The 24,530-nt window shown below is 33.6% G+C and overlaps 1 protein-coding gene and 1 pseudogene across 11 annotated transcripts in view; one reads left to right on the top strand and one right to left on the bottom strand.

The window, feature by feature from the left end:
* Positions 1–24,530, bottom strand: part of LOC149743936 (uncharacterized) — a 227,089-nt gene that overhangs the window by 141,413 nt on the left and 61,146 nt on the right. For 3 of the 11 annotated variants that reach the window (XM_089906010.1, XM_089906011.1, XM_089906009.1), the window contains one exon: positions 9,985–10,042. The exons of 7 other annotated variants lie outside the window; for them this stretch is intronic. In XM_089906010.1, coding sequence (XP_089762136.1) covers positions 9,985–10,042 — 58 coding nt within the window. Of the gene's footprint in view, positions 1–8,845; positions 10,043–24,530 lie in introns of those variants that run through there. One more of the 11 variants, XM_089905992.1, reaches the window with a different exon arrangement.
* Positions 846–11,900, top strand: LOC149743937 (FUN14 domain-containing protein 1 pseudogene; annotated as a pseudogene).

The following is a 24,530-nucleotide window of genomic DNA, read 5'->3' on the forward strand; positions in this document are numbered from 1 at the left end:
TAAGGGTGAAGAAACCAATGAAAAGTTGCACTGGTGTTCCTTTGCTTCAGACTTATAACTGCACAATGTTAATTTTTTTTCAGTTTTGTGTGAGCTTATGTAGTGACAGGAAAGCATAATATAATCAAGACAGCAGGGAGCTTCTCTCTACAACTCGAATGAATTTACATTTGTCCATTATGTAAATGATTCTTCACCATTTTCCTATTTGCCTATTTGAAGTAGTGTCAGAGTGAATTTCCATGTGCGCTTATGAAAGTGTTTTCAAAGTCTTTCTACAATGATACAAAAATACTCATTTTTTCATTAATATTAAGATAAGTTACTGGTGTATTTCTATCAGAAATAAGAAATTGGTCAAATGTGTTCTTATTTTCTTTATTTACCTAGTATATGATTTATCCTGCAAAGCTAAGTCTGTTAATAGATTTATTTCATAACCTGAATTAGCCATGATTATAGTTTTAATAGTTGGAGGTCATTAAATACTTTTTATAATGTTTTTATAATAATTAGTAAATCCTCTAAAGTTTTCACTTAAAAGGGTGTGAAAACTATGTGTTAAATAAGAACAAAAATAAAATAAAAATATTATCACATCTATGACAGATATTTTTAATCAATAAATTCTAGAAATTTATCAAATAGAAAGTTTCCAGCCTCTGCAAGTTTTGAATTATATCCCTCTCGTTTTATTCTCTTGTAAGATAAATATAGTTGAATGAATTTTGCTGTAAATATGAAAAATACTTTCAACCCCAGAAGTTAAAGTGCATTTTAAAATGAATGCTTTTCAACATATTTCATTTAATAGTCAACTTTACTTTTGACTCAATGAATGACATATATTTTTTATTCCTGAAATTTAGTTCACTTTATAGCAGTTGCACAAGTAGTCACTCACTCAGTCAGTGCAATTAATAACATACGGCAGGCAAGTAGTAAAAGTGTTTAAACCATTTATTTTCTTTAGTGCAGACTTGGGGAGGTTTGCTATGGCACAGATTTTTCACTAGTAAGCAAGTTTCTGTTCAGTAGTGTATATGACATTTTTTTCTGAGTTTATTGTCCAAAGGATAGTCTAAGCTCACAGCTCCATCCTCCTCAATGAATACTTCTCCCAAGTTGCTCATCTACTTTTATGCTTTAACTATCACGTTTGTGGCCACAAACCTCATATTAACAACCAGTGCTCTAATTTTTTGTTTCTCTAATTATCTATTCAAAGCTACCTTCAAGGTATCTCCACTTTCATTTTCTCCCAACCACACAAATTTAATAGTCATAAACAAAAAGCTGTCTTTCTATTGCTCTTGTGCCTCTTCTTACCCTAGACTTTTCTTTTGCATCTGTAGATCATGCCCAGTCTGCCCTCTGCCCAGACTTGAAGTCTTCAATTTCTACTTCAGTGTCCACTTACATCCAGTACCTTCCATTGCTCTACTCTGGGCTTGTGTTCCTGCTTTAATTTGTTTCACAAAATACCTTTATTTTGTAGTACCTCTGTCATCAAACTAAATCCCTTAGGCATCTAAGACTTTTCCGTAACTAGCAGAATGAGTTCTTTTCAGAGTCATGCTTATTTCTTATAACTATGCAAACCAACACCTTTAGTTAAGTCATCTTTATCAATACTACTCCTCCCCTTGTATCTCCTTCTACACACACACACACACACACACACACACTTTATTCATATCGGCAACTATTCCTTTCCTCATTTTATGCCTCACATGGGTAACCGTTTCTAATATGCTCAACTAATTCAAATCATATATTTTACTCTAAAGGTTGCTTAAGAATTTTCTTGCAAATTCTGAATTGCTTATGCTTAAATATTTCAATTCTTGATATTCTCTTTTTACTACCTCATCCACTGTGTGAGGCATGGTGACCTGGAATTTAAGGAAAAATTCTAGAAGGATTTTCTAGAGGGTGGATGTTTTCTTTCATTTAAATTTTAATTAAATACATTGACATTATTTTAATACAATAGCACTTGTTTAAAAATGTTTCCTTATTTATAAATCAGTTAGATAGAATAGTAAAGGTCATAAAAACCAATTGTAATAAAACTATAGATTTCAGGATTTCTATGGGAACCAAATGCAAAATGTAATTCAGAAGAGGATATATGAAAGCAGATTCTGTAGAAATTCTCTGAGTTCAAATATGTCATTGTAGATTTTCACTCTGCTTCCAAATGACACAAGCGTGATATAAAGTGAACCTCTTTAAGTTTTTTATCATTTAAATTTGTGAATTTATTATCCATTCCAGCTTTTTAGTGTTTTTTAAAGACGTGGGTGGGATGCAGGCATTACTTCTTGCACCATTTTGGCTTCATACCACTAGATTTAAGCATTTAACAGTTGGAAGCCTCTTACGTGTTCATTTGTAGAAAATGAACTAGGGAGGATGGTTTCACAGTGACTTTCCTGCCTTCTCTCTGCTCCAAGTGGAACATCTGCTGGAGGTATGTGCATTCTTTCTGCAAAGACATGATGTCCTTGTACCCATTTTCAATTTCGTAATGATTGTCAGTGAGAACTGGTGAAGCGTGAAGTAGAGAGTGCAAGTTTGGTTGTCAGGAACAGCAATGATCTGTGCTAGATAGGAAGGTTAGATAGGAAGATAGAGGTTAGATAGGAAGAAAGGAGTTGATGTATTAAAAACGATGCTGGATTGAGGTCCTCTGGAAACCAAATTGGAGACATTTATTTGCATGAGATGTATCAGACGGTGCTCTTAGTCACAATTGCCATAAAGGAAAGGAAACAATGAGAGTTTGAACCTTGATGTAGTTGAAATAGAGGTTTCATTCACTCCTATGAGAAGCTCTAGAGTTTGTATGGCCAAATAGACTACAAGATCAAAATGAAAAATTGCAATAATGACATAGTCAGGAAATTAAAAAGAGGAAAGAAAGAAAGAATGAATGAAAGGGAGAAAGATTGAGAAGAGACTAGTGAATAGCTGTAAAACTAATCAAATTGAAAAGGAAAAATGTTTTAAATGAATAAAAAATCATAAATATCATGAAAAATAAATTAAAAATCATAAACTGTATATATTGGCAGAGCATAACAGGAAATATCTCATAAAACTTTGTGCACTGCACTAAATTTGGGTATCTTCACATAGTAGAAATCTATTTTAGTATTAACATAAAATTTCATGTTGTAAAGCCTCCTAAATAGCCATTAACAAGATATAAGGACACATTTTTAACAGAATTAACTTGTAATTTTTAATGCCTGGATTTAGGAATAGTAAAATAAATACTGGGTTTTGGTAAGCCCAGTGGAACACCAGGATATTTGAGAAGATAAAAAATTATTAATTTTAGTCATGAATTAAATTAATCAATACGTAAAATATCTACTATGACATTAATAACACTCAAATACAACTGATATTTTTCAGGCAGTATAGACCTTTCTTATTTTCCCTATTTTGCAACTTTTTGCTCTTTTTCAATTTTTAAAATTTATTCTTTTGTTTTTTTCCATCTGCCTCTTTCTAATGTTTATTATTGAAGCTAGATTTATGGATGTCAAAGGAACATATTAAAACCCACAAAATTTAGTAATAATGACTCCTCTGAAAATATGAAGTAAAGGCCAAATGCTGTTGAGTGGCATGTAGATGGAAACTCAAGAAAAAATAATATTTATTATAAAATTAAGCTTATCATCAAATTTGTAAACATGTAAATGGTGTTAGAGACAAGATTTTTCTGTCAGTTTCTCTATATCAGTAGAAAAGGCAACAAGTGCAGAAAAACAAGCAACAACGATGACCTTCCACATGCTATCTGCACTCTCAATATTTTTGTACTTATTTGACATAGCAAACTCTTAATGAAATGCATGCTGGGGTAAGGAAGGGTGCTGGGGCAGATCGTTGTAACACTCTGCTGGTAAATAACATTGCTCCCCTCCTAATTCTAAGAATCATTCGGTTTCTCTAAGGAAATATATATATTTTGTTGTTGTTGTTATTGTTTGTGGGAGGAGGATGAGATGTCAATTTTGAAGCAATGGAAAAGAAGGAAAGACGTAAAGATAAAAACTGGAAAGACTAATTCCAGAACTGATTTTCAAAATTGCCTGAGAGAAATAATCTATATTGTCAGAAATCAGGATAGTGATTTCCTTTGGGAGTTGCTACTAGAAGCAAAGATGAAGGAGGCTTCTAGACTAAAATGTTTAACAAAATTAGTGTACCCCCTAGAACAGTAGCTCATTTTTTTTTTTTTTTCAGTACACGGGCCTCTCACTGCTGGGGCCTCTCCCGTTGTGGAGCACAGGCTCCAGACGCGCAGGCTCAGCGGCCATGGCTCACGGGCCCAGCCGCTCCATGACATGTGGGATCTTCCCGGACCGGGGCACAAACCCGCGTCCCCTGCATCAGCAGGCGGACTCTCAACAACTGCACCACCAGGGAAGCCCAGTAGCTCATTTTTAATGCTTCAAGAATACTTAAAAATAATTTTTAAATGATTAATGTAAACTATGGAAATAGCACACAAAATAAGTACACAACTAATCATGGTAATTCATACCTGTTTTGTTGTTGTTGTTGTTTTTGTTTTTTTTTTGGCTGTGCCATGCGACTGTCAGGATTTTAGTTCCCTGACCAGGGATTGAACCCAGGCCCCCTGCAGTGGAAGCCCAGAGTCCTAACCACTGGACCACCAGGGAATTCCCTCATGTCTGTATATTCTAATCATGTGATAGAGAAGATTCTAAGATATTCCCCTAAGATCCCTGCACTGTAGTGTAAATGACTTATATAATCTCCTTCTCTTGACTGTGGGTGTAGTCTGGAATATAATGGGATATCACTTCTGTGATTAGTTTACTAATAAGCTAACTGTGTGTTATGCAGAAGGGAGATTATTCTTGTGTGGCTGACCTAATTATGTAAGCTTTTAAAAGAAGGTGAAACATCAGAGATGGAAGAACACAAATGAAGATGAGAACTCCATCAATAGTCTATCATAGAAATCAATTAATGAAATTTATTTTGAGTTCATAGATTTTTATTTTATTGCATTTTCTCTTTAAAATTTTAATCTAATTATTATTGTTAATTATTATAGGTACAATTATCTTATTTTATTAATTTCAACTCTTACCTTTCTAATTTTCTCTCTTCTACTTTCTTTGGGTTTAATTTGATTTTCTTTTTCCAGCATCTTAAGGGAATAATTTAAGTCATTGTATTCATAATTCTTTTTTTTCTAATATAAATACTTAAAGACACATATCTCAAGACTGTTTTAGCTCTATTGAACAAATTTTGATCTACTGTGTTTCCATATTTACTCATTAAAATATTTTCTATTTTCCTGAGTATTTTTTTGTCCCAAGTGTTATTTGTAAGTGAATTGTTTAGTTACTGTACACTTGAATATTTTAATATGCCCCTTTTTGTGAATTACTAATTTAATTATGCTGTATAAATGGACTCATACAATATGTCGTATTTGTGGATGTCTTTTTATATCTGGAATAAAATTTACAAGGTTTTTCTATATTGTAGCATGTATCATTACTTAATTCTTACAATGAATAATATTTTTTTTATTTTTTTTTATTTTTTTTTATTTTTATTATTTTTTTTAAAACATCTTTATTGGGGTATAATTGCTTTAATTGAATAATATTTCATTGTATGGATATAACACATTTTATTTGCTCATTTATCAGTTGATGGACATTTAGATTATTTCTACTTTTTGTCTATTAATAAACCATGCTGCTGTGAAAAAGTGAAGAGAAGTTATGGTAGATATATGTTTTTATTATTCATAGGTATATACATATGAAAATACCGAGGAGGGGAATTTCTGGATTATATGGTAACTCTATTTTTAACATTTTGAGAAACAGCTGAACTATTTCCCATGGAGTCTATATCATTTTACATTCCTACCACCAATTTCTCAACATCCTGGCCAGCTAGTTTTATGATCTGTCCTTTTGACTTTAGTCATCCTAGTAGGCATTAAATAGAGAATATACTGTGAATATCCGACTATATCAGTATCAGAGATGATCATGTGCTGTGTGTCATTTAAATAGAGTATATTATATCGATAGTTTTTACGTATAAAACTGCCAATGCATTCTCTGGATGAAGCCCATTTAGCCGTATATACTTATTTTTATATATTGTTGGATTCATTTTTTATATATTTGGATTCATTTTATATATATAAATGAATATATATATTCATTTTTTGGATTCATTTTATATATATAAATGAATATATATATTCATTTTTTATATATTGTTGGATGCATTTTTTCCGAGTATTTTTTGAACATTCTTTGTCTATATTCATTAAGAATATTGGTCTATAGATTGCTCTTATAATGTCCTTATACTAGATGGAAAATAGCCACCTGTCTTATTTCTATAGCAAGGAAACATTTTTTCACACTAATTCATGAACTCATTCTGTTCTATCATGATACATGCAGAAATAATGCAAATTTATATTAACATAGGAAAATTAATCATCATTATCATGAGGTGTTTCTTTTCAATGAAAGAGAAGCATGTAATTTCCATGTGCAGATGCACATTTAATGGGATCAGCTGTATGGTGATGGACAGAAACTACATTTTTGGTGGTGAACATGTTGAAAAGTATGCAGAAGTAGATAATACCATGTTGTACACATGGAACTTACATAATGTCATAAACTGACATTACCTCAATAAAAAACAAATCTAAAAAAAGCACACTTAAGAAGAAAATTACTGTCTTGCTTTATGGTGCTTTTAAAAATGATTTTCCTCCTTCAGTGTTGTTACTTCAAATCTAATAAATTTAAGATGTATATGTAGGGTAGTGTTTATATCTCATATGTGGTTGGCCCATAAATATTATTTAAAATATGCACAGTTTTACATTAGGGTATTATTTCCTGACCTCTCAACTAAAGTTTATAAATAACTGATTCTGACATTCTGTACATTGTAATATAAATGAGCATGGGGTACGATATCAACCTCTTACCATAACTGATCATTAACACTCAAGAATGTTTTATGTTGGAGTGGAAAAGAGTTGGCTATCATTGAATGGAAAACAGAAACATGATTATACTTAGAAAATAAAGGCAGTAAATGGTTCATTTGCTCTCTTTCCATTTGCAGAATTGTAATAAAAATGCCAACTAGATGGATATTTAGGCAAAAGTACATTGCAATGAAGTTCAGATTACAAGAGGAGCTGCATTAATATACAACATTTTTGTTTGAGCCTGCTTTTCTATTTCAATTTCAAGAGTACTTGGGTATTTTAATTTCAGTTATAGATACCCATTTAGCAACTCTCTTTTCTATAAAATAAATGTTAACACTTCTAAGTTATTCCATTTTACCATGTTTTCTTAGATTTTAATCTTAATATTAAAAAAAAATCACAACATTTGAAAGAAGTTACAGTCCTGTATATCATACAGAGTACTGAATGCCTTCTAGTTCACACATTATTAAGCTGCTGTAGCAGCAGCTGCATAGGATTTAGCACAACATATGGTGTTGATTCTTTCTCCTTTTTAATGAAAATCTGATTTATAAATCTCTTGCAACAAACTGGTGGTGAAATGTTTAGCAAAGCTATAACACATATTACTTGATATTTAAAAATGCCACCTTTTTTTCTCGTGAGCAAAATGATGACAGACGTATGAAGGTATGCTAAAAGAGGAGCGGAAATAAAATGGAAGGGAAGAATGAGAAAAAATGTAGAATTACAAGATAATAACTAATACTCCCTAAAATGAGTCTCATAAAATAATGTTATTTTTATTGGTTAAATAATTATTTGAGCTGTAATTTTAGAGTTTTTAAAAAAATTTTAAAGTATTAAGGTTGTAGTAAGGTGTTTTGTGTGTTTTATTGAGGGAGGGTAGAGAGGTAGTACAGCAGCTAAAGAAAAACTACACTGTTTCAGGATGTGTTAGAATGCTTTGTAAGACATTTCAAATAAATGTTCTTAATATGAACAATATCAATTTTTAAAATATAGAAAAATTGTATTAGCAATTAAAATAAAACGAAAAGTGTCATACAGGCTCTAGCTATACATATTCCAAGAAACAAACCTTGATGAAGATTGCCTTTCTTATTCATCAGTTCCTATTTTTCTATGCCCATGGCATTTATTCTTTCTAGAAATTAACTAGTGACTTGATATCATCTCATGTAAGAACTGATTCGGACTAAAATATTTTCCTTATATTCTTGAAGATTCCCTGTTATGGTACCTGTAATCTTTCCACTTAGATGAGGGACTACTTAAAACATCTTCCAATGAAAATATATTTATCAAGAGGAGATTTAAGAAGGGAGAAAACCATCCTTTACCTCTAAAGTGATACAATGCAGGTGTTTTAAGGAAAAATAGATTTTCCTTATACATACATATATGCAGAGAAGCTTGATTCTCAATCTAAGTTTTAATCCTCATTACAACTCAAAACTAATATTTTGTTTATTAAGATGCTATCATAAGCTGTGCTAGCAGCCCTTCTCGAAAACAACACTTACATCATCACCAGTGGTGGTATCTTATTTTTTAATGTCACTGGTAGATTACAGACTGGGAATTAGATGTGTTTTTTTATAACCATTTACTTAGTGCCAAGTATTCATATGTTGATGCAGTCTGAGCTTGAGAATGTTGGGAATGACAGTTTCTATTTTCAGGCTAATCTTTTCTCTCTGTTGACCAAGTAACCTTTCCAGTCTTCACTTCCTCTTTATTCAGAATAAGTCCCCATCCCCCAATTCCTGACAAAAGAGAGCCTCGATATTCTGGAATAATCTTCCTCACCCTAATTTAGATGTGTCAAACCATGTCTGAATACTAGAGTGAGCGTGATTCAGCCACAAGCTGGTAACTCCACTAAGACTAGTGAAGTCAACATTAGACCCCTAAGAAATAAAGCATTTAGGGCTAGCAAAGAAGAGATTTTTAAAAAAGAAAAATACTAATATCTATTGCTGACTAGTGAATTTTTATTCATTTTATTTATAATAAACAACTTAGATCTTATTATGCCAATTGATCTTATTAAGCCAATTAATAACGCTGGTACAATATTTATAGGTGTTTCTAACAGAATTCATTTTATGTATAAATGGCCAGTCACTATTCTTGTTCTCATTATTACTACCGTTATGCCCATCCTCACTGAACACAAATAATTTACAGTAATCTGTGATCTCTCTAGAAAAGGAAATGGCATTAAGGGAAATGGCATTAAGGGAAATCACAGATCGGCAGAGAGGAAATTAATTAAATATTAAATTAAATCTTGACAGCAAGCTTTCAGAGGCAGCAAAAAATCTCCATTGATGATACAAAGCAAATACACTTAACATCTTTCCTCATCTGTAGTATCTCAATAGATACTATACAGATCTAATACAGACCTAGATAACAGATCTAATGATCTGTCACATGAAACACCTGCTCCAAAGTTTCTTTTCTCCCAACTCCTAAAAACATGAGTTCTACAAACCAAGCTAGTAGGTAGATTTTTGCCCCTTTTTTTCTTCTCTCACATTGCTTAAGAGGCTTTCTACTTCAGTTATCTGTAACTCCAGAGTAGTTTAAGTTATTCAACTTTTTCTGAATTTCATTTTAGTGCATCTCAAGAGGCTGACATTGATCAGACTCAGAGAATCTATCTTTTAATTCAAAGACTGGGTAAAAATCTGTAAATGCCTGTGTGTGAATGCATAGTTAGGGTCAATATTACTTTTTCAGTACCCATACCTTTACACTGCACCTGACGTGTTGCGCTGATAAACACTATCAGGTATTCTAGTTTGCAAAAACTGTAAGGACCACTTCAAGGGCATCTCTGGGAAACTAGCTGTTGGAACTGTCCTCAAATTTATCCTGCTGAGGCTAAAGTTTTCTTATCTATAAAATACTCTTCAGGGACTTACTTGGGGGTCCAGTGGTGAAGACTCCATGCTTCTACTTCAGGGAGCACAGGTTCAATCCCTGGTCAGGGAGGAAAGATCATGTATGCCATGCCATGCAGCCAATAATAATAATAATAATAAAATACTATTCATTACTTAATTAAAAAAATAATGGGGGAAGCAGTAAAAGCCCTCAATTCCAGAGGGTGAGAAAGCTTGGGGATAGAGAGCTGTGAAGTTCTTTTAATTAGTCCAGCACAGAAAGACTGATTTACCTAGAAATACCATTTGCTTAGTTTTCATGAAGTGCTTACTTCTGCATCTATGACCCTTTCTTCCAACCCCAGGCCCTCTTTGCCCCCCTTTGACAGCTGAGTCCTCTTCACTTGGTTCTGGATTCCAAGGCCAGGCCAGTCTAGATGGGATCTCTCTCACCTGAATATGAAAGTGATGATGATTCATATTGGACCTAACTCAGTATACATGAAGACACCGCTGGTAGAATCTATGTTTGGCCATAGTTTGGCACTTCCGGTAGAACAATACTCAGTAGCCATCCAGATTGCACTGGCCATTGTGCAGGATTTTTGTTCCAGAAAGTTGGAAAACTTACAGCAACAGTAGGCTGCTGGCCATCTTCTTCAGATTTACCAGTCAAAGTAACTATGTGCAAATCAACTGAGACAGAGTTGATAAAAGATATAAAGAAAGCAGGAAGACCTGATTCAGAAATGAGCAAATAAAGCAGCACCTGAAATCAGCAATATAATTGAAGCAGCAACAGAATTTATCAAACAGGACATTGTGATGTTCAGTGGATTTGTGAGAGGCTATTTGCTAGGCCTTGCCTCTTAAGGACATGAGTGTTCTGTCACAGTGGATTCAACCTGAGAGGAGAAGGGGTGGTAACATGATGATGTCTCTACAGTTCCAGACACCAGATTCTCCAGGGTGTGAAGAAAAAAGTAGTTGGGCAAAATGGAGCTCACAACTTACTGTTTGTCTTCTGACAAATCCTGCAGCGCAGCCAAAAAATAAATAAAGTGAATCCACTTTAAAAAATATATATGTTTGCAATAAACTAAAAGGATTGTAATGCCCTTTTGTGGAAGGTCTTAGAAATAATAGAATTATTGAATATATTAAATAGATTCTACTGATATAAAATACTAATAATGGGGGAAAAATCACTGCTGTTCTAGTCTCTGTGACATAATTAGTGCAGCTTGTATCTCCCAAATCTTACCATTCTGTTTCTCTTGCAGGACCAGAATACGGTGCTGCCCTTTGCATTCTCTGCTTCCCAGCACAGAAAACACTGGCAAAGAACAGGCAAGGAAGCTGGACATTTAAGCCACTCTAAACTACAGATTATTCTTGAAGGAGAATCTTTTAAGGAACTGAGTTTTTGGTTTTACATGTATAGTAATGAATATATACAACTGAATTTTACAGTTATTTTTAAACAGTTGTATAAATGTTTTCTTAACTGAGAGATGACTGATTTTACTTTTTCTGTTTTCACTTGTATTCATTATGACGTTTTTAAAATTATAAGCCTTGAATCAATATACTTATGTGAGTGTTGATAAGAGTAGTCATTTCTAAGCTTGTTTGTCTCACGCCATAATATATACACATATTTCAAGATATTGAATTTATAGAAAATATATAGAAAAATATATGGAAGTGAATATTTAGAGAAAAAATCACTACTGATCACACCTCGTCAAATTATAAGATATGACAATTTCCCCTAACTACTCTCAATACAAATGCTATTAATGCATTTGTACATGCAGTGAAACTTTTGAAAATTCATGTAGGAAAATTATATCAGACAGCTCACAGATTAGATTGTACAAATATTGAGTACATTAATGATAATTCATTAAAAACAATCCTAGGTAAAAACAGTAATAAGATGTCGGTATTAAGCCAATCCTTTGAAGTAAAAAGTAATGGCATATAGGGTGTTAATAGATATTAGAGACATAAATTAAAGTGATTGGGCTAACTAAGGCTATAATGCCACACTAGCAATTCAGATTATTATGAGTGTTTTGTAGTGTCAGCCTGGGAATGCTCAAGGAAGTATATTCCAAACTTCCTTAATGATAAATGTCACCAGACTAGATAGCTAAACGTAATGATTATCAGACCTCTGCCCCAAGAGATTCTCATTCAGTAGATTGTATTGTGACATTGTTATCTATAGTGTACCTGTAGTCCTCCTGGGGACTCTTCAGGCAAGCTTGAAAATCACCAAGGCTAAGAGGTCTGTGACCTTGGCACACTCTGAGCCTTTTAATCTTCCTCATTTGTACTTAAAGTTTGTGAAATAGGTTATAATTGTCAGATTATATAAACTATTTGTTTTATTTTACAGCATTTGCTCACCGAACAACTCTGTGAACTACTTGATATATATTTCATACATTCTTTACTTGGATTTAAGGGTGCACATGCGTTCTCAAACTTAATGTGCATGAGGATCACTTGGACAAATCATTAAAATGCAAATGCATGCTCTGTCACCTAGATTTTGATTCATTTGGTCTCTGATGGGACCTAGGAATTCACATTTGAAATAAGCACTCCTGCTGATTCTGATGAAAATGCTGTACAGATTATATATTCAGAAATCCCACTGTAGAGGACTGATGAATTAAAATCACAGTGACTGTAGGAAATCCACCTAAATCTAAACAAACCCTGTGGAAATACTTCTGTGTTTGGAGCTTCCTACCAGCTGCCAACGTATTACCTGAATTTTACTAGAAATGGTGCACTTGAATGTCATAAGACATTATCTTTATTCATTGGAATTATTTTGAGATTCATTCTATTTAAAAGACACTACAAGGAGGGCTTCCCTGGTGGCGCAGTGGTTGAGAGTCCGCTTGCCAATGCAGGGGACACGAGCTCGTGCCCCGGTGCGGGAAGATCTCACATGCCGCGGGGCGGCTAGGCCCGTGAGCCGTGGCCGCTGAGCCTGCGCGTCCGGAGCCTGTGCTCCGCAACGGGAGAGGCCACAACGGTGAGAGGCCCGCGTACCACAAAAAAAAAAAAAAAAAAAAGACACTACAAGGACAGAACTTCTAGGTGATTTAATTAAGACAAAACTCCTATTATTTGCTATTTAGGTAAACTATTTTATTTTTAATGTCCAAGCAAAATAATTGTTTGCAATTGTAATTATACTCTTTACCAATGTATCAAAAACTCCACAAAGAAACTGGTATTATATTTTCCTACAGGAAATCTTGCAATTTTGCAGTTCACATTTTTAGTTAGGTAAATACAACTTTCATTACAATGCACAGTGAGAATTTAAAAGTTTCTGATCCTTTCAGCAATAAAATGTTATGTACATGCTTTAAGACAGTTGAATTACTATGCTTCTCACTAATGATGGAGTAAAATTTTACGTGAATGTGTTATAATATTTCTGAATCTCATTAAATATTACATTCATAGAATTTTATTTTAGAACAATAGCTATCATCTCTTAATTGTTATGATCCTGAAACACACCAAATGCATTTCACTTGGTCAAATTTGCATTGTAACTTATTTTAAATGTTTAATCTTAGACATCTGAGTTATTAGAAGGGTTGATTCAAAAATCGAATGTGTCTGGCTTGCAGAAGAATGAAACTGTCAATCCTATAATGATTAAAATAATGGATTAACAAATGTGCTAACCATATAAACAGTGGCTTTTTATATTGGTGTATCAGTGTTTTAAATTAGTAAAATTTGTCAATGTGATCAGCTTTATGTTTTTTACTTTCAGATGATATAGTCCAATTTAATGAGGAATAATAACACTGGCTTTCTCAGAGTTATTACCACAATGCAATCAGCAAAGTACGTTAACAATTTGGATAAACAGTCCTTGTGTGTGTGTGTGTGTGTGTGTGTGTGTGTATGAAAGTGCACATATGCCTGTGTGCACATAGAGTACATGTTTAATTATAATATTGATATTTAAAATACAGTTATATTTATCTGTGTGAACACATTTTATTTCTATTTTGAACAGAGTGTTTTTAATTCAACCATGCTATTGACCATCTATTTCTGATTTCCTAAATAATTATTTTAAACAGAAGTCATGTTCCTTTATCCAGGTTGGTTTTCCTCATCGAAATTGTGTGTAGAAGAATAATATCTTGATGAGAAAAAGAAGAAAGACTGCACAGTCTAACCCTAATTTTAGAGGGATAGCTTTTTATCTTCATCCCTGACATCAAAAGAGGAGGTATCATAACATTTTAAAGCTTGAGCTTTTTATATGACCGAGATTAGAAAATAAGGAACTCTGGATTTTGTACTTGTTTACCTGAAAACATCAAATTTAATACAACTCAAAAGATATATTATATTCTACTTTACTTTTCATATGTCATTGTTATAGTCAAATGTTCCCTTTTTTCCAAGAAGATAAAGTTTTCCTTTGTGAATATTTTTTTTTAACTTTTCATTTAATATTGGAGTATAGTTTTTTGTTTTGTTTTGTTTTTTTGCCACACCATGCGGCTTGTGGGATTTTAGTTCCCTGACAAGGGATTGAACCCAGGCCCTAGTCAGTGAAAGTGCAGAGCCCTAACCACTGGGCCATGAGAGAATTCCCTGGAGTATAGTTGATTAACAATGTTGTGTTAGTTTCAGGTGTACAGCAAAGTGGTTCAGTTATACATATACATGTATCTATTCTTTTTCAAATTCTTTTCCCTTTTAGGTTGTTACATAATATTGAGCAGATTTCCCTGTGCTATACAGTAGGTCCTTGTTGGTTATCCATTTTAAATACAGCAGTGTGTACATGTCAATCCCACACTCCCTAACCATTCCTTCCCCCCACCCTTCCCCCCGGTAGCCATAAGTTTGTTCTCTAAGTCTGTGAGTCTGTTTCTATTTTGTAAATAAGTTCATTTGTCTCATTTGTTTTTAGATTTCGCAAATAAGGTATATAATACAATATTTCTCTTTCTCTGTCTGACTTACTTCACTCAGTATGACAATCTCTAGGTCCATCCATGTTGTTGCAAATGGCATGATTTCATTCTTTTTAATGGCTGAGTAATATTCCATTGTATATACGTACAACATCTTCTTTATCCATTCCTCTGTCGATGGACATTTAGGTTGTTTCCATGTCTTGGCTATTGCAAACAGTGCTGCAATGAACATTAGGGTGCATATATCCTTTCAGACCATGTTCTTCTCTGGATGTATGCCCAGGAGTGAGATTGCAAGATCATATGGTAGCTCTATTTTTAGTTTTTTAAGGAAACTTCATACTGTTTTCCATAGTGGCTGTACCAATTCACATTCCCACCAAAAGTGTAGGAGGGTTCCCTTCTCTCCACACCCTCTCCAGCATTTATTGTTTGTGGATTTTAAAATTTGTATGGAGACACAAAAGACCCTGAATAGCCAAAGCAATCTAGAGAAAGAAAAACGGTGCTGGAGGAATCAGGCTCCCTGACTTCAGATTATACTACAAATCTATAGTCATCAAAACAGTATGGTACTGGCACAAAAATAGAAATATAGGACAATGGAATAGGATAGAAAGCCCAGAAATAAACCCACACACCTATGGTCAATTAATCTACGACAAAGGAGGCAAGACTATACAATGGGGGAAAGACAGTGTCTTCAATAAATGGTGCTAGGAAAACTGGACAGCTACATGTAAAAAAATGAAATTAGAACATTCTTTAATGCCATACACAAAAATAAGGTCAAAATAGATTAAAGACCTAAATGTGAGACCATAAACTATAAAACTCTTAAAGGAAAACATAGGCAGAACACTCTCTGACATAAATTGCAGCAATATCTTTTTTGATCCGTCTCCCAGAGTAATGGAAATAAAAACAAAAATAAAGAAATGGGACCTAATTAAATTCAAAAGTTTTTGCACAGCAAAGGAAACCATAAACAAAATGAAAAGACAACCCACAGAATGGGAGAAAATATTTGCAAATGATGTGACCAACAAGGGATTAGTCTGCAAAATTTACAAGCAACTCATGTGGTTTAATATCATCAAAACAAACAACCCAAACAAAAAATGCGCAGAAGACCTAAATAGATATTTCCCCAAAGAAGATATACAGATGGCCAAGAGGCACATGAAAAGATATTCAACATTGCTAATTATTAGAGAAATGCAGATCAAAACTATCGATATAATGAGATATTACCTCACACCAGTCAAAATAGCTATAATCAAAAAATCCACAAAAAAAAAAAATCCACAAACAATAAATACTGGTAAATATTATTTTTATTTTGTATTATAAGTAATAGTTTTTAATAGCTAAGAATTAATACATTTATAACAATGTCTTAAAAACAGAGAAAATCACAATTTGTGAGAATTTAAAGCCGAAATAGATCTATTTATTTCTAAAACATAAAATTGAAAAATGATTATTATTCCAAGTATTCAAGTGCGGCATGAGCAGTGTTTAAAAAGATTTATAGACTTGTATTTCATCTAATATAGGAAATCATTCTAGATACTTATTTGTCCAGGGGATTAGTTAAACAAATGTCCCTAACCTATTTAAATTTGTCATCTCAATTGAAGACAGGTCTCAAGAAGTGAATTGGTGGACTCTGAAACACATGGACACACTTTGTGACCATCCTATTATTAGAAGCTAAAAGGTAATTACAAATCACAGAGGTGGCAGCGGCTCGAAGGGGTCAGGTTAGAAAGACAAGGAGAAAAATTATGGTCTAATTTTTTTAAAAAAGGATGTGTGTTTAAACTCAATTGAGTTATTTAATGAGTAGATTTAGAGAAAGGATGGTACCCTGTCACACCACTTTAGCATACTGAATAGCTCAAGGGGAAAACGTTGCTAGGAAGCTTTAATTAATTTCCTTCATCTAATCCTCTGTTAACACTAAACAAGCCACTGTCACATGCATCATATGAATTCCAAGGACAAAGTAAAAGCCATTTAAAAGTAGTCATATCCCAATAAGGTTATTAAGAGACCATTTCTAAGTTCCTCATTAAAGTTAATGCATTTAACATTAATACTGTTCAAAATCCATATTACAGTCCAGCAATTTCATAAAATATTGATTGCTTTGGTGTGTCCTTATATACTAGTGTATTATATTTTTAAGTAACTTAGTGAGGCAAAAGTCCAGGTTATTTAGTTTCAGCTTGTTGTGAAAGATTGCAACTCCTGTAACAGCTTTAAATTGCAGTAGCTCAAGCCTTTGGGTATATCAGTTTCTGTATCTAAAATTGAGTGCCAGCATCACAGCCTCTGTATTTTGTCTAGAGCTCTTCTCTCTCTGGGTTATACAAAACAATAGGAGATTAATGGGGTAACATATTAAAAAGTTTTATGAATGATCAATATTATCCCTATTTTTCTGTAGGAGAAATGGAGTCATATGTAGGTTAAGTAACCATTAAAACTGTTATAGAAAAGGATCCATTTATGCTGCATTTAACTGCATTCCAAGCACTTATTCTTTGCTAATCTCCTTAACTGTCACTTTGAGTGCCAAAGGTGAGGTACGTATCCTGTATAAACATATGCAAATTTTGAATCATTTAAGCTGTCTTTTCAAATATTGATCAATATATCAAGTTTGATGATCAAAAACCAGAATTTTCCTTACTCTTTGCCAAAAAGCCCCTTTTAGTGAGATTTTCTTTAATGTAAAGAGGCGGGGCTGGGGGGAGGCATAGGTTTGCATATAAATGTATTTCCCATCAGTAAACTTACTTCCCCAAACATCTAGTACTATCATCTCAACTGAAAAGCTGGTGTAGAAAGAATGTCAAAGTCCATGCTGGAGAATAAAATCCTTCCCCACTGAAAACTGTAGAGCAGGTCTGAAGGGAACGACATCTCTCGCTATCTTAAGGAAATTCTTTTTCTTTTATTTTTTCCTGTCAAAATGCAGCTTAATTCAGTATGAAGACTATGTATAGTGGCTTGTTGCTTAAGGTCCTACAATGTTTTTTGCATAACGGTAATAAAGTGTTTTAATGATACATTTTTCCATTAAGACTTTGGAAGAATATATTGTTGGCATAATGGGTAGAATGAGAGAGTATCTTACAGTGTACGGCAAGAGGAGGTGGGAAAGTTAAAGTAAAAGAAATAAAAATATCATTGTATATTATTTTACATGAAATAAAATTTAATTAATGACAATAATTTGTAAAGTGATGAGCATAGCCAAACACAAATGTGAGTGAAATGAAACTAATATCAGAGACTAAAGAGAAATCTTCATAGATTCACTCTTCTGTAGAAATTGAAGACAGATAAAGGGAAAAGGGCATGGAGAGAATCAAGTTTTTAATTTTCATACAAAACATTAAAAATCCATTGATATCAGATAAGTTCTTTGTATTGAGACCTCCAGTGTGAGTGGTGGGAGCTATTTCAATGTCCCTAAATTCTTTCTCAATGAATTTCAGATTTCCTCTACATATATTGAAGAGAAATGTCGTGAATTTTTTAAAGAAATTAGTTCAAATGGAAAATAAGAAGAAATGGAGAAGAAAGAGAAGACAGAGGAGGTGAAGGATGAAGAGAAGAAGAACAAGGGAAAGCACATCATTAACATCTATGAAAACATATGGTCAAGAGAAAAATACACTCCCCCTACAAAGAACTGGGGAGATCAGTGTTCGGCCCTCTTTCTGTCAGTTTACTTTGTAATTGTTTTGTCCAATTTACCTTAGGCTAGCCATGTATTTCCTCCCTACTTTACATACGCATGGAAATTGCACATTTTCTAGGATTGGGCTGAAACAAGTTGTGTCTTGAACACGTGGCAAATTTCCTACTCTCTTCTAAGCAAAGTCAAAATATGCCAAGAAAATATACCACATGGAGGTATAACACAACACAGGGTAAGGTGCATTTGGAAGCAAGCAAAGACTCTCCTAACAGATGAAAAACTTTCTAGAGCCCAGGCCTCCTGAAAAAGAAAGTTCAACATGAATATAAAGAGAGGAAGAGACTGCTATGGAATGAGCTTAAAAGAGTAGGAAGGGATCATATCAAGAAAAAAAAAAAACCTGAAATTATTCTTAGTTTGCAGTTTTATTAAGTAGAAAAGAGAAATTGTGGAAATACCTTACATGTGATAACAGTAGGATGAGTTCGTGTTTCTGTAAACTGTTTCCTTTGCAGTCTGAATACTGGATTGGAAAGCAAGAAAAAAAAAAGGAATTCAGATCAACAAGTTAAGGGTCATTTCAGCAGTTAACAGAAAGACAGTGGCAGCTGGAAAGAGGTGACAGTAGAAATGGAGAAAATAAATAATGTAGGAGGGAGAATAAAGAATTTTTGGTGCTTTGTGACAGGTGGGCAAAGGTGTCTTGTGCGATAACTGTATTAATGGAATGTCAATCCATTTACTAAGAAAGAGATTCAGGAATAGGAGAGATTTTGATGGAATAATATCACAAGTTAAGTTTGGGACAAGTAAGATTTGAGTGGAGCTGTCCAATTGTCTGCAAGATATTACCAAGTAGAAAAAATAAGATTTCTGGGCTATAAAGAAAGTATCTGAGTACAATGGGCTTATAGACAAGCAGAGGTACTAGATAAATTGGGTTTAAAAGCTTGACCATTTACAAACAATTTTCCTAATCAAAGGATTATACCTCAGTTTCTTCACCTGCAAAAGCGGGATTGCAGTGGCACCTCTTGACATTGATCTTAGAGGATTATTGTGGAAATTCAATGAGATATTATATGCAAGACACTTGTCATACGTCTAGAGTTTTATACATATTCACGAATGTTAGCTATTATTGCCGTCACTATCATCACCATTTAAACATCTGGGAATGTATGACTTTCTTAAGAAGAGATGTCTCAAGGTTAGATGAGCAACCTCAGCATTGGAATACAGTTAGGGAAGGAGAATCCAGAACACAAAACTGAGTAATATGGGCAGCATTGGAAGTACATATATAACTATGAAAATGTTATGCGATAGATATGAAAAATTTTCAGAGTCCAAAGAAAATGAGGGTTGAAAAATGTCCACTTTATTTAACAATAAGGACATATTGAATACACTTGCAAAGCAAATTAAAAAAATATATAAATGTATCCTTGGCATGGCTTAGCATGAAATTTTTGGAGAGTAGCTATGCATAAGTAGCCACCAGTAGTAGATAGCTAATATTAGCAAAATTTTTTGTGCATAGCAGATGGCACAGTTTTGGGAATTGAAGAGAACAAAAGGAGAAGAAAAAGAGAGAAGCTGACAAATTTATCAATTAATTAATTGGAGAAATAATCTTGCCATTTTTTGGAGGAGAGCAAGCTTAGGGTTATAAGAGAGGCATATGGTCAAATAATCCTTTAGATATGCAAATATTGGCAATGGCTTTCTTCAGTGGAGTAGAGATGAGTAATATGATCTCTATGAACTGGTAGGACTAAGAAAACTTTCTGTTTAAAGTTGGAACAACTTATTTGGTCAATGATCCATACTGTTCCATACATGGAAATGTTGTAAAATGTCAGTCAGATATCAATCATATAGATCCGACATCATTCCTTAAAGAGAGACATTTTACAATGACTCAATCTTGGAATATTTATTCCTCCATATTTCAGAAATTCCTCCATATTTCTCCTTCAAAAAGAATCCTCCTCGTCAGCAGTTGCTCATGTTTGTCTTATCAAATTAACCAAAATCCTGCTTATTAGCAAACCTCACATGAATTATCATACTGTTTCTCTCCTTTTCTTCATTAACAAACATCTTGGGAAAACTTCCTACTTTAAATTTCTTCTACTCTTTCTTTTTCACCTTTGTTAATTTTTCTCCATTTGCCTCTTAAATGTGAACATTCCAGTAGATTTTTTTTTCTAGCTTATAGTCTCTCCTCATTCTACATATTCTCATGCAGCAATTTGATCTTCAGACATGTTTTCAGTCTGTATGATATGCAGAAACGTTCAGCTCAGGCTCAAATCCAACTGCTAACATTTTTAGTTCCAAACCAGGAGGTAGGAGGCTGACAGTGAAAATAAGTGGAAAGTCAGACAAGTAAACTGCCCCTGAAACCAAGGCTTCCCTGAAGGCCTATGATGGTATATTTATCCCAGATCCCAAGGTTGGATAGCCTTAGAGGGAATAGGAGACAATATTTTGTACTGACACAAGATGGTCAGCTGGAATCGATATTTTGGATGAAACTGGGACTTTGAAAGGGTTATACCTTTATGGAAAAATCAGCAGGAAATAAAAAGTACATGTGTTTACATGACAGAAATCTTCCAAAATGGCCTGAATGCTAGATGGAGAATGCAAGGCAAGCTCTCGTGAAAAATCATATACGGTAATTCTGCTCTTTTGTAGGATTTGGGTTTTAAATTTACGTTACTCATAGAGTCAAGGAAATACAAACTCAAAAAGTTAAAGATATGACTAATTGGTATCACTCCAGAAACTTAGTAGAAACAAAAGAAAATATATTCCAGATTAGCCATTCTGATTGGTATAAAGTGTTATTTTGCCTTTTCCCCAGCATCTAGGGAAGTTAAGCACCTTTTCATATATGTATTGGTTATTTGGATACCTTTGTTTGTAAAAGCCCTGTTCAAGTGTTTTGTTCATTTTTTTCTATGATTTATTCATAGAAATTTATTTGAATAAATTCAAATTTATTCAATTTCTTAGTAAATATTTATGTGTATCTTACAAATATATGAATTGCAAATATATTTTCCCATGCTGAAGCTTGCCTTTTTAGACTCTTAAAGGTGTCTCTTGATAAGTAGAACATCTTTATTTTATGTAGGTAAACTTGTATATTTTTTTCCTCTATGCTTACTGGTTTCTGAATTTAAGAAATCTTTCACACTCAACAGAACAGGTAAAATGAAAAGAAAAACAATATCAAGTGTTGGCAATTTTATGGAACAACTGAACATCTAGTGTTCATTGACCCAACTATTTTGGAAAACTGTCAGTATTGTACTAAAACCGAACAATATTATTCCATATTACCCAACAATTCCACTGTTAGATAAGCAACCTATTTATAGAAATTACTATACATATTTACCTAAAACTTTGAACAAAACTATTGGTATCAACGCTACATATAATGTAGCCAAAAAATGGAAACAACCCTAATGTCCATCAGTAATAGAATGAATACACAGATTTTGCTACAGTCACACAATGGAATGATAAGGAATAAACTGGGTACACACACATAGTAGTTCAATAAATTATTATTATTATTTTGTCTTGAGTATGCTAAGACTCTTTCTTTATTCAAAAGGTCTAATAATTTCACTTTGGATATATCTTGGCATTGATTATGACTACATTTACTAGGCAGCTTTAGATATTTCTTTATTTCAATAAATAGTTATAGGAGTACACAGGTTTGAGAATATTTTTGTTGTTGTTGTTGATTTATTTTTTAACCACTATGGGAAATACTTAAGTATTTTTATACATACAGAGAAAAGAGCAACTGATAAGAGAACTAAAAATGTAGAAGAGAGAAAGTCCTAAATATAGGGCAATATTTCAGTACTGAAACAGATGGAAGAAGATAGAATCCAATGCAGAGACAGTTGATATAACCTTGCAAAAGAAATGAGCACCCAGCCTTTGGAACTGAGGAAAAGGAAGCATGTAGTTGAGTTTCTGAATAAAAAATACTATGTGATTGACAAAGAAAATACCTATCTTGTGTCTTCTGACCCTAATAATTCTAGTGAAGTACAAGGCAAGGTCAAGAGCTGAGAAAGAGGATAGAAGTGACATAGAGGTTACTCTATATTAATGACATCTTTCAATAGCTAATTCATGGGAAGCTTTAAGGTATGAGGAATTTGAACAGAAGGGTAGTTCAAATGATTGGTGAGGGTTTAATAGAGAGCTGTGATCAAAAAACAAGTATCGAATCAGAATGAATGGGTTTCAAACCCACTTCTACCACTTCCGTATTTTGTGACTTTGAGTGTCAGGTTATTCATCTGTAAAATGAGAGTAAAAGAAATGATATTCCTATAGGATTACTATGAAGATACAAAGAAATAATAAGAGGTAAAATGATAGACACACTATCTTAATTAGTTACTTGCATTTTTTTTTTTTTTTTGGTTAGTCAGTGGATCTATAGTGACAGGATAAGAAAGTAGAGAGATTAATAGAGTAGGAAAATGGCAATAGGTCAAGCCTCATGATATATTCACTTTTATTTTTTTAGATCAAAAGTCAGTGAAGTAAGGAGTGAAGGAGATAAAAGGGTAAATGGTTTTAGTAAAACAAAAAAGAAGTAGATTAGCAGTCATCATTTAAGATATGGCAAAATTATGCTTGATGTCAATGTGTAAAATGTAAAAAAAAAATTGCTAGAAAATGGAAAATTATTTGTAAAATTCTTAGTGGATTCAGGATGCCTTCACCTACATACCTACTCACTTTTTAACCAACCTCTATGTGTGCTTTGCACCTAACACTTCAAATGACTTTGCTTTGTTAAGATCTGATATCTAAATTTATTTGATCTAGCAACAACATTCAATACAGTTGAACTCTTTTTCCTTTTTAAAATACTCACATTTCTTGACTGGCCTCCAAGTTTGTACATTTTTTTCACAGTCCTCCTACATCCTTGTCTGCTCCATCACTATCTTCTATGAAAATACGGCCGCCTTTCCAATGATCCCAAATACTGAATTTGGGGGTCTTCAGTGTATAGGTGGTATAGTTTACTTAGTTCTTGGAAAAAAGTGTGAATTGAGAACAGGAGAGCCCAAATCTATATCCAGAGCAAATTTAATATTCAGAATTGCTTAGAATGGAAGATTCTATCTTTCTCTACTATAATGCTGGCTGCTTGAATCAGTAAGAATAACCATCCATCTCCATGGCTTCCCCTTTCCCATGGTAGGGAGAATAATCATGATTTACTCTTTCTGTAGTCTCCAACCCAGCCCTTACTAAAGTGTTCTAAATAATCCATATGTATTTTCCCTAGAACTCCTTAGCCCTAAGCTTCTTGCATTATTCTTTTCAGGCCATCGACCTCATGGCAGAGTTCTCTACCACAGCACAGAATTTAGAGTATTTCCACACATCAGACATACATATTGGATAACTAAGTGTATTGCTTGTATCTTTGCCTATTCGGAATATTTCCCATCACCAAAACCCTGGTCATCCCAGGGAGAGAGGGGGCACTGCAATGAGATAGTAGTTAATTTTCCATAGTGGCGCTACACCATGCCAAACTTTCAACCAGGCCTTTGTCTTTTCCACCTCTCTCTATCTATACAACTTCTGGTTGTAGAGAATCCCTTAAAACTCTGCCTAGCATCCTTACCTACCTCAGATATATTTATTACCATCAGATCTGCTGGATTATATACCTAAGTGGTAGGCTGCAATATCATGTAGCACCCTCTCTATGCTTCACTCAAATCAAGTTATCTTCTAAAATACCACATAAAAACACCAGAACAGTAACCACAAGCCCTCTAAAATTCAAGTGGTCCACTAAAAACCACACC

This window comes from Delphinapterus leucas, unplaced genomic scaffold (genome assembly GCF_059928025.1).
Source record: "Delphinapterus leucas isolate spDelLeu-1000000601 "Yukka" unplaced genomic scaffold, BTC_Dleu_Yukka2 spDelLeu_asBTCV2_sq49, whole genome shotgun sequence".
Classification (NCBI taxonomy): domain Eukaryota; kingdom Metazoa; phylum Chordata; class Mammalia; order Artiodactyla; family Monodontidae; genus Delphinapterus; species Delphinapterus leucas.